The sequence below is a fragment of the Odontesthes bonariensis genome, chromosome 21 (genome assembly GCF_027942865.1).
Source record: "Odontesthes bonariensis isolate fOdoBon6 chromosome 21, fOdoBon6.hap1, whole genome shotgun sequence".
Taxonomy (NCBI): domain Eukaryota; kingdom Metazoa; phylum Chordata; class Actinopteri; order Atheriniformes; family Atherinopsidae; genus Odontesthes; species Odontesthes bonariensis.
In genome coordinates, this window is record NC_134526.1 from 24671964 (window position 1) to 24683957 (window position 11994).

Consider the following 11994-nt stretch of genomic DNA (forward strand, 5'->3'; position numbering starts at 1 on the left):
ACTGAACGTCAGATGTGCTACCGGAAGGTGGTGCATCTGAGCTCGTGTAACCACCACGAGCGGCTTTGTGCAGAGACCACCGCTGTAGTGACTGGACTCAGCATCAGCCGGCGGATCTCCTTCCTCACACGGTAACGTTGCATGTTTTTTCTTTTTTTCTTTTAATGCTTCGTGCGTATCTCATTTGAATTATCCTCCGCAGGAACGTTCCATATTCACATTTTTACGAGAATGGAAAAGGAGAGAAAATCCTCTCAACAGTACGGCGCGTTGGAAACGACGCGGGTGGATGAAGCGGCGGAGAAATCAGGTGAGTTTTCACTGTCACTGGGCGCAGGTTCTGTGTTTGTATATGACCGGGTGCATGCTTGAAAAATCACTGCGTTTAGTATTAAGTGAATTGGGAAGATAACTGTGGTGGCAACGTGCCGACACTCACTGTGAATCATGTAAAAGTTGTGTGCAGGGCCGTAGACAGCATAACTAAAGTCCTCAGGGGCTCCCGGGTGGTGGGGGGAGACTTTTGTATGCCACTATATTTTGGGAAGGGGAAGTCCTACTTTTAAGATGTTAAAGTCTGTTTGTGACACTGGTCTACCAAAATGGGAACTTTTAAACTAGCATTTTTTTCTGCATGTGTGCTGATGGTCTGAACCTTTTTGATCATTTTCACAAGGTTCCGTTTGACTGTTTTTCACTGCCTTTACATTATTCAAATGTAAAGAATCTGTGTCACAATCCCCCCCTCTCAGACAGAAAAGAATGTCAAGCCCAAAGATAAGCTTTTACTGAACTCCAGAGACAAAAGCACTGTTACTGTTAATTGTGTTACTCCCGAAAGGAAATTGGAGGTACCGGTTTAGGTCAACATGTAGCAACATGTACCATTTAGTGGAATTTAACTGAAATTTCATATATGAAACACATGACATTTGTTTACTCTTCTAGCCACTATTTAAACTTGATTTCTTAGCAAGGATGGAAAGTTAGGATATGTCCAGTGGAAGTAGGATGTAAAGGATTTGTTGCGAAGTCTGTAGTCTCATTGTTGAGGGAGCTGGGTGTAAGTGGACAGAGTGTGAGGAATATAGTGAAGGAAGTGTCAGATGAGGCAGTAAAGTCCAGTCAGTGGATTTGGATTAGAAGAAGCAATAGCAGCTGGGGGGCCAGCAGGGGCAGCACTTAGGGTAAACAGACTTTTGGAAAAAGCAAAGAAGAAGTTAAAGATATTTAAGTGGAGGGTGTGGCCCATGTGAGCCTTTTGAAACCAGGCGGCCATTTTGGGTGAGTTGGCTTTGAGTGAGTTGAATGGCTTTGTTTTTGCTGGCATTTTTAGTGATTGTAGGACTGTTTAGGTGAGTTTGTCTGCTGAATCTGCTAGTGTGTCTTGTCCTGCCTCCACCTCTGGCACCCTCTATATTTTCATTGTTTTTTCTTTAGCACAAGTTTCTTGTGTTTACCTTAAATAAACTGAAAGAAGAATCACCGATCAGCAAGACACTGCTAAAGCACCATAGAGGAAAAGCTACAATGTGAACCGGGATGAACTTGCATGGAGCAGGTAGAACTGAATAAATAGTTTTTTTAAGGAGCGACGATGCTTGAAAATATGACAGCATTGAAAAGTGTCATGGGGTGGAGAGTGTGTTATAGTGTTACAAATAAACGTTAGAATAAATATTTTTCTAGTTATATTACAATAGAAATTAAAGTAAATATCAAAAGTGGCATCTGGTTAGGATGCCTCCTGGACGCCTCCCTGGTGAGGTGTTCCGGGCCCGTCCCACTGGGAGGAGACCCCGGGGAAGACCCAGGACACGTTGGAGAGACTATGTTTCTCGGCTGGCCTGGGAACGCCTCGGGGTCCCCCCAGAAGAGCTGGAGGAAGTGGCCGGGGACAGGGACGTCTGGGTTTCTCTTCTCAAGCTGCTGCCCCCGCGACCCGATCCCCGGACAAGCGGAAGATAATGGATGGATAGATGGATCAAAAGTGGCCCAGATTAGGTCGAAATGTTGTTGTCAGGTCTGTTATATTATAAATAATAAATAACTGAGCCATTGTAATTTGTTGTTTAAAAACAATTTGTCCTGGTATTCGGTTGAATTAATTTCAATGTCAGATAAAACTTGTGATTATTAATGCTATCTATTGATCTGACTGTTATTGTCTCATAAGTGTTGTATAAAATGGCAGGAAATTGTAAAAATACATTCACTTCAGATATTTTATTAAATTGATTTCTTTGCTTATCAAACCATTCAGAGATGTTCACTTTTCTGATATAGGCCTATATATTTTTTTAAAAACAACAAAAACAAAGCCGCTCATCAAACTGTGGCTGGAAATGCAGATTATGTTGCAGTTTTTCTTGTAAGAAAAAGAAATACTGTAGCAATAAAAAAAAAAAAATCTATCAGTCATGTTCAATATTTTTTTCGGGGGTTGAGGCTAAGTAGAAGAAAACAAAAAGAATGCTCTCAAGCTTTCTTTTTTGACACGGAAACATACATGCAAGTTGAACAACGTAGAGGAATCGCAAGGTGCATTCAAGCAGTTAGAGGGGTTGTGTTTGTGAACATCCCTGCTATTCACAGTGAGGCAGTGTGACGGTAATGTCTTTCCACACAAGGTCAGGTAATTAAAAGCCAATCCAAGTTCTGCTGCATGACTCATCACCCCTGGTGAGGAGTAGGAGGCTGCAGGAAGGGGAACGGGGATGTTCGAAGAATTGCTCGGGCGTAGTATCCAAAGAGCTCTGATCGTATCATATCAGCCTGTTGAATATGATCCAGGGAGGTTTTTAGAGCTAAATAAGGAGCAATTCTGACTTAAGTGTCTTATTAATTATTTTTATTTGGGCTTTTAGATAGTCCGACACGATAACCTTCACTTGTCATGAATATCAAAAGGTTTCGTATACATGAAAGATGTCTTATTGGAGGACACAAAATTACTTTCATCCAGCAATTCTGCTATTTTGAACTAAATCAAGGAAATGGACAACAACATCATAGAAAATCTTGTTTATTTAAATTTAATTGTATATCTTTTCTCATTAGCCATCTATCCCTTTATTTATAGTGGTAGTGGAGATATTTTAGTGCATTAGTTTCTTAAATTGAGTGTTGTGTGACTCAGACTTGCTTGGAAACACTTCAAAGTTGTGGCAAATGTAGCGGTAATAATATTTACAAGCAGCATTTAGATTTTTTTTGTTGCCTTCTTAGAAATGGTAATTTGCTTTCTTGCTCAGAATTGGATACGAAGATATCTTTCTGTACACACACAGCCTATCATGCTAGCTTAGCAAGCGTCATTTGTCCGTGGGAAAGTTTTTGTTATCTTCAGACAGACCTAAGCTGTGCTGTCAGTCTTTATGCTAACCTTAGCTAACTGGCTATGGCTGCTAGCTTCATAGTTAGTGCATACATGTGACAGTGAACTGGCTCTAGCTCGGAGCAAGAAATAAAATTGAAAAAGTCTTGATGCCATTTATAATGATTCTGTTACAATAAATGTTGTTATCCAATCACTCCAGTACAGGAACCCTGTTAGGTTATTACATTAAGGTAGACAGAGTAGCATCCCTGCATAATCACTAGAACAAGATTCTAATCTTCTAAACTGGCTGAAAGTGAATGTGATTTGTCCAGCTGCTATTTTTTTAACTTTTTCATACCCTAATGTCCTTACTTTAAGCGCATTTAATGAAAACACAAAGTGTTGTTTGTTCTGCTGTTTGCTCTTAACTCTTCATCAGGTCAGGTATGTGAGACTGCAGGTGGTATTTCCCGGAATTTGCCGGCTGGTTTGGATTGTCGGTGCACTAGAGTGCACTTGTTTTGATTCATTTTTCCTTTGTTAGCCTTTTTTGACACAAGTTTTTTATTTTATTTTTTTTTTTTTTAATTGACTTACAAGGCCCTCTCCGTTTTGAAAGCCTAAAAGGCCACTTTAATCACTGTTCTCTTTCTGTTGGTGCAACTGGGAAACAAAAGACAGACACCTGAACCTGTCCAATAAAAGCATTAATGCAATTCACAATTTTTTTCTTTTCCAGTGTCCCAGTGAGCTACTCTATTTAACCGGTATGCACAATGCCACAAGTATGGACCTGGATAATCTGAATGAAATGCAGGCATTAAAAAAATGTATAAGGTACACCCACATCTATCTTTCTATTAGCACATAAACATATCTACTGTGACAGACTTGAAGTCTCCTCACTCTTCTGTTTGTTACACTAATGATGCCTTAGGGTAGTTATACTCAAAGAACAACTTAATGTTGTATCTACTTTGGGTTCACAGCACAAAACATTTGCAGTTACACAATAAATGTGCAATGAAATTATACAGGGACTCCGCAGAAGCAGCTTACGTCTCACTATGTGATGATGTTGGTGTCTCACTCCGTAATAACACAAACATTTTATGTCTACATTGACTTCAACATTAACAACTGATTCTGCTACGTGATGATGCAGACGTTCAACCCTGTTGACTTGGCCGTGAATGCCTTTGTGACTGTAGGAAAGGAAGGCGGAGGTACTCGGTCGCCGACTCCCATGCAAGACACCTTAGTTGGAGATCCATCCGATGTTCCACAGTCTTTCACTTTTCTCGCTTGTGTTAGTAAGGATTGTTAAAGATACCTGGTTGGGGTTAGAATTGATATGACATTTAACTATTCGTGGTTTGGGATGGGTTTCACATCCCTCCCTTCCCTGTATAACACACTTAGGACAGCCACCTCCCGTTTTCTAACCTTGAGTTGTGACTTGACAACGTTTTGGACATGCAGACTAAGGTAACTGTTGCATCTTTTGTGATGACACTGGGCTGCAAACAAACATATTTCGGTCATATCTGTCTTCCAGGAGATTATGTGGTTTCGATGGCTGACTCCGCAGTCACGACTGAGGACATCGAAGGAGAGCTGGTCAGAATTGAGCGGATTCGAGACATCCTTGTGCGGAGAGAATCAGAGCTGAGATACATGTAAGATCGGCATATTTATGTCAGAGACGTTTAAACAACACAGACAATTAACTAAGTTGAATGTCAATAGTCAGGAAAAAATCCGTCCTTAGGCCCTGTATTATGATAAGATCTAATGTTGAGATCTAACTGTGTGTTAGAGGGATCTGAATGCAAAGATTGTTATTAGTCCCTCATCCATCACTGTAGCTGCACAGTGGTGTTTGGCTAATTGGTGATTCTACATTTAGCCTATAGGACTGAGTTTGGGTGTGCACGGTTGTTTGTCTCTGTGTTGATGCACCCGCATTTGTATTAGGCGGATGCGGAAAATGGATGGATGTCAGCAGTGGGAGCAGCCATGTGCATGTGATTTCCTCTCAAGCCACCGGGATTAGCCTGAGGCTTGAGCGCAGCAATTGCTAACAGCAGTGAGAGCGAGATCACGCATTAGCTTACTTAGTGGACCGACAAAAATCCTTTTTTAACAAGGAGGATTTTGATGAAAAACAAGTACTTGAGTAAAAGTTGTTACATCAAACAAAATGCTAAACATGTCAACACTTCTGCTTGAACCTTGACATCACTCAAGTGTGCAGAAATAGTTGGATTAACCACATAAAATGTAAATGAAATAAGCAAGACCTTCCCTGACAAATATTTAATCTGGAAGGGGGAATATGTTGCTCCAAACATTTCAGTTATGTCCGGAGGACTTCCAAAACAAATTCAGATCTTGACTCGTACCTTGCATTGATGGAAACAGTGGAAAACTGCGTTCGCTTCCAGTAGTTTTTTTTGTTTTTGAGCCTATCCTGGGATTTCCACTGGAGAACATTGTGGTTTTGGTGTCATGTTAACTAAGGGCCAGATAATAACGGACAACGAACACTGTTTTTGACTCTTAGCTCTTTGCTGAGGTAGCAGTTGGTCAGTGTCAACACGGCTCTCTGATGTACTGACCTCAGAATGTGTTCTCTGACTTCACTCTGTAATCTGTTGATGCGACCTGCCGGAAAACTGCCTGCATGGCAAACAAACAAAGTCGTCTGTTTTATTAAATGAGCTCGAAGTGTACAAATAACAGCCATTTTCCTGACAGGCGACTGGCCCCTCATGTTTCAAAATTGCCATCAGTCAGAGGGTGAAATTAGATCTGATACTGTCAGCTGGGATTCACTCCTACAGGTCTGCTTGGCAATGTTATTTCAGCTAATAAGCACCGAGACTGTGTCCCCTGTGACCGAGTTCAGAATCCGAGTCCACTCTTTTTCTCTGTTTGATTTGCTCATGCAGTTTCACACCGATGCTTGTCTGTGATATTAAAGGGGAAGTTGTGTCTCTACCACGATAAGATAAAATCCATCTCGTTTATGAAGCCTTGTGAGGGAGAAATAGTTTCAGTCAAATTGCATGGAAGTCTCTTTCATAACACTCAGCCTTTTTTTCGACTGGGGTGCAGAATTTTCACCACCTTTTTGTTTCCCGCTCAGGATGGACGACATCCAGCTCTGCAAGGAAATCGCAAGGCTGAAGCAGGAGCTGCAGAAGCTCGTCTCAGTTCCAGGTAATCTTAAAAAAACACTCTACCTCTATGTGGGCTTTTTGTGTCACACTGTATTTGACCTGCAGACATTTAGTTTTTTTTTTTTTTTTAAAGAAATCTTTCTGTCAAGGCTTTTTCTCTTTTCAAAAAAATTCTAACCAATGCTCACATTCCTCTTTTCGTTGAGTTCAGATATCAGGTCTTATACAGAACTTGTATACTTGTTGCTGTACGAAATGAGAATAAACAAGGTTACATTGTTTAGTATTTTGTAGTCTTTATAAAAATCCCCTAACCTTTCCTTTGGTGCCACCATGGGACTGTTATTATTAGTTTTAAGGTAAATGTTATGACATAAATTTTCTATATAGCATTCGATTTTGTGTTTAATATTAACCGATGATCTACAAATTTGAGCACGCACATACATAAGAGAATAAACCTCTCTGTTTTAACATCATTGCGATAGCATTGGTAGTGAGTGGTGAAGACATGACTTATCCAGAGAACAATAGCCTACAATCAGCTCAGAGGATTCAGCACATAATAGGAAAGCAGCAGCAAAGAGCTGTGAGCATCTCTTAGCTTCTTCTTCCCTGTTGCAGCAGCCCAGTCCTCAGGAAAGTATCTTTTTCTCTTGTTTGCACAGTGTTTGCATGCTTTATTCTGCATTGACAGGGATGTTATGAAACACCCAACCATGTACTTTTGGTTGTGCATGTGTTCCAAAAGAAAAAAAACAACAACTCTGAAGTAGGCACCATGTGGCATGTGCGTAAAATCCCCACAGTATGTACAGATTGTTAGTATTGTGTGTATTTTTTGGTTTCCAGACACATACATCGTATTTTCTTGGTGACTGGACTGGCTGAAACCGCTCGTATCGCATCCTTTATTTTGAATTTTTTTTGGGGGGGGCTTTTTATGCCTTTTATTGGATAGGACAGTGGAGAGGGACAGGAAGCAGGGGGTAGAGAGAGGGGGAATAACGTGCAGCAAAGGGCCATCCGATGCGGGACTCGAACCGGGGCCAGCTGCAGCGAGGACTATAGCCTCTTGTACATGGGGCGCCTGCTCAACCCACTACGCCACCGACCGCCCCACGCATCCTTTATTTAACCAGGAAAAAAAACTAATTGAGATTAAAACCTCTTTTCTGAGAGTGACCTGGCCAAGACGGCAGCAGTAAAACAAACGACAAGACCAAAAAAATACAAAACACATAAACAGTTTCACATTTCATGAAAAATACCCTGGAGACATCACAAAGCATTAAACATTAGGGCAATTACAGGATCCAAGTGAGCTAATGTCTCTGTCCTTTAAAGTTGACTCGAATTCCCCCAAAGTTATAAGAAATGACCGTTTTAAACCTTTTGCATATTATTCCAGGTAGCAGGGGGAGAAGCTTTAAAGGCCTTTTCACCCAATTCAGTTCTGAATTTTGGGACCTGGATGAAAATGGCTATAAGTTCCTACACATAAATGAGCATAAATATGTAGGAACAAGTCCAAGAATACATTCATAGATAAAAAATAAAAAAACAGCCAGTGAGAGAGTCTGATAGTCAGACAGAGACGGACAATTTGCTGTAGCATATAAAGTACAGTGATGTACACAATAGCTGCAATCGGTCATAAAACACAGTGATACACAGTATCCAATTTTTTCAAATGCTGGGCTGAAGTGTTGACGAGTAGCAGATCTCCATCATCCATCAGGGGGAGAAAGGCTGACGTGATCAAATGCCTCCTGACTTGGTGTGAGAAACACTTTTTGTTTCGACACTCGCTGTCTTGTTCAGGTCTATGCACACACAGTGCAGATTGCACAGAATTGCACAAATGAATGCAGTCCATATGTAAAACATCAAACCAACTTAAACTTTAATGGATCGGATAGGAATTTTCTGTGAGTACTCTGCAATCACTAAAAGGCTCACAAACTAGTCTGTGTTTTCAGCACTCTGCCGCAGTTCATGTAATGCTCATCGTGTGACTGTTAAACAGACAAAGACAGGTCCAACGAGGACAGGGAGCGAGAGGAGGAGCTGCTGAAGCAGATCAACAAACTGGTGGAGACCAGAGACTTCCTCGTGGACGATGTGGAGTTTGAAAGGCTAAGGTGGGACGACTCGATCAAAAGGACTTTATCTGAGTGGTGATCCTGTCCATTCAGTCACTACAAATTATAGCAACCACTATCACACACGCTGTTTGTTCCTGGTTTTAGATTAGCAATTTAGAAATATTCTCTTTCACAGGGAAAGAGAAGAAGACAGAGAGATGGCAGCTTACTTACAATCTAAATTTCCCAAACCACTGGCTGCAAAAGGTGAGTTTAACACGTAAAGTCTCATTGGCAAACCTTTGATTTTAAAACAGGTCTTTGTAGCCACCATTAATCTCTGAGAGGACAAAGAAACAGGAGGTGTTTTTTTCTGAATGTTTGGCCTTCGCTGTGATTACTACTGCAGCCAACAAGCAGTCAAACACTTTTGCACATAGATCAGCCTAAACATCAGCTCCTGGGTGCCTCTGCCATGTCAGGATGTGCTTAGCCAGGCTACATGTAACACAGATGGCTCAACTAAACCACTTCTGTCAGTGGTTTTAATGTTATGGCTTATCAGTGTTGATAGCCAGCGTCATTGTGTGACAAAAATGGAAATACTTTCTGAGAAGATTAGACTCCTCCTACCCACCTAAAGCTCATTAATTAACACGTAATAACTCATTTATTGTAAATTGAACTGTAACTTGGAAGGCCTCAAAGGGTTACAAGGCCATTTTCAAGATTATTCACAAGTGGCAAACATTCAAGACAGTTGACAGTCTTTAGGAATGGACGTCCCATTAAGCAAACACAGCATATCAGCACAAATTCCTCCCATTAGACAGATGGAGGGCTGATGATTTGTGTTTGCTTTGCAGCCACATGACCTGGACACCTTGTCGTCAGTAACTCTGAAATACCAAAATATTTTCTCTATCAGACAGCTACAGCTTGGCTGAAATTGGTTCATTACAGCAGGACAATGATTCCAAACACAGCAGCAAATCTACAACAGAATGTCTGAGAAAGCAAAAATTTAAATGCTGTGGCGGGACCTACATAGAGCGGGCCAAAAATCCTCCAATTATATAAAAGACGAATAACATCATACAGAAAACAATTATTTCAAGATACTTCTGCTGAACAGGGTTGTAGCTACTGAAATGTGGGTGTACTTACTTTTTTCACATACAGTTCTGGAGTTTGGTTTAGTTTTTGTTAAGTGATAATGACATGATGCAACATGTCATGTGTTGTTCATCTGAGGTGGTAATTACCTAATTCTAAGGACCAGATATAACTTTATCACGTTCTGATATAAAAAAAAAAACCTTTGAAATGGAAAAGAGTGCGTGCTTCATTTTTCACGGCCGCACTCAGCAAGAAGGCGAAAAAGAAAATTCACAAAATGTTGGGCGTCTTATTTAAAGCTATGGTAGGTAATCCTAGAGAGCTAGCAAGAGAGCTAGCAAGATTCGAAAGTGTCCCCTCCTCTAAGCTCCACCCCCCCCTCCCCATTCCGTCAGTGCTTCATCCAAAGCCGGTAGAACCGCATGCGCACATGGAGCAGGGAGCCGGCAGAGGGGGACGTAGGCAGAAAGCAGAGGCATCTGATTGGTTTTTTGTAGACGACCAATCCGAGATCAGCGGGACGCTGATCTCGGATTGGTCAGCTTTTTCTCAGTCCTGCAGCTGCCACAGAGGTCTGATTATTTTCGTCCCTTTTTCTAAATACATCTTGTATAGATTTCTCTCAGGATAGACGGACCATTTCACCCAGTATTACAAAATGTGTTTCTGAACAGGATTACCAACCATGTCTTTAAGGAATGGAACTGTAAAGAAGAGACTGTGGAGGTTAAATGTTTCTTGTAATGTCTCCTCACTCAGGTGCTTTGCTAGATCGAAATGTGGCATCCAAATCCCAGCGGACGTCTGGCCCCTTTATCTCTAAAAGTGGTCTCACGCTGCTGAAAGACTGCTGCGGCTTCACCTGCTCCATCATGTGACGCAGTGTCCAGAGGAAAGCTCGGTGACGCCTGCAAACGTGAGCCTGTGTGTGCCTGTACACATATGAGTGTTCTCAGTGAGTTTGTGTATTTATTGTGTCTGCCCTTTAATGAGAGATTTGGGACTAATTCTCTATATTATATTTGGTTATATAGTGCAGGAGACATAAATGACATGCATTTATGTGATTTGCTGCTGTGAAATCCTCTTTTCACTCTGTATGTCTTACAGCAGGGAGGCTGACTGCCATCATACTAACAACTCTTGCCCAGTTAAGGTAATTAGATATGATTATTGGCTGCTCTGACAGTATAATTATCCATTTGCGATGTATGAAGCGGAGTAAGCTCTCCCTCAGGGAGCAAAATACACCTACCAGTCTCCATTTGCTTTTGTGATTATTATGATAAAATTGTTAGGAGTTTAACTGGGCATTATTTTGATGGTTGATTAATCTGTATATTATATGCCTTACAGTCTTTGTCTTTGAAAAAAAACACCATGAATGTGTATCAAAAGGGAAAAAAAACGTGCCTGTGATTTAAAAAACATTTTGTGACTAAAATCTTTGCAGTATTGTTCTATTAAAGATGTTAAAAGGTCCTCCTTGGTCATGGTGCCTGAAAATGTCTTAATCCTTAGATGTACAGGTTATTGGAACTTATGGTCTTTCTTGTAAATGGTCGGTTTTTACCAGTTCATTGCTCAATGATGCATATTTGTATTAGTTGTCATTGTATTGGTTTCTTTTTGTAAAAATAGTAAAGCGAACGTTTATATTTCAGAAGTGGGAACAAGTCACTCTTTTGTAAGTCTCAAGTCTTTTTAATCAAGTCTCGAGTCAAGTCCCAAGTAAAAATATGTGAGTCCCAAGTCGAGTCCAAAGTCAAGATGTGGAAGTCCAGAGTCGGGTCCAAGTCCTAAACTTTGAATGTTCGAGTCCTGAGGCAGAATAATAATAGGAAAAATAATTAAGCGCTTCTTAAAAGGTGCATTTATTTGCCAAAGTAAGCAGCAAGTGCAACTGAAGTTGATCATAAATAAAAAAAAAAAAGTGCTGGGGTTGCACTGAACAGCAAATAATAACCCAGAACTACAAAAAAAATTTAAATATGGATTAAAAGCCTCCATTATTAAACTAGCAAGCTAGAAAACGTACTTAGCCATTAAGCTAACGTTAACTTATCACTGTGACAACCTTAACTTATCATTCTGTATGTAGCTTCAAATGTTGAAGTTGGACGTTGTTGCCTCCCCGTCCATAATTTTCAACCTGGATATTTTGCATGTTGCAGTTAACCACCTGGTAATTTAGGTAAGCAGGCGAAATTACTTTAGGTATCATTTTTCCCAACCGGGACCCTGTAACGTCACTGCAAATCTTCTGTGACTTCACAGGCAG

General features: G+C 40.7%; 1 protein-coding gene across 1 annotated transcript; it reads left to right on the top strand.

Moving 5' to 3' along the window:
* Nucleotides 1–180: 180 nt before the first annotated feature.
* LOC142371310 (bMERB domain-containing protein 1) lies at nt 181–11475 on the top strand. The gene is made up of 6 exons (XM_075453957.1): nt 181–310; nt 4881–5001; nt 6474–6547; nt 8537–8651; nt 8791–8861; nt 10473–11475. Exons 1-6 carry the CDS (start codon nt 232–234, stop codon nt 10589–10591), a joined length of 579 nt encoding a protein of 192 aa, XP_075310072.1. The 5' UTR covers nt 181–231; the 3' UTR covers nt 10592–11475.
* The last annotated feature ends 519 nt before the right edge of the window (nt 11476–11994 follow it).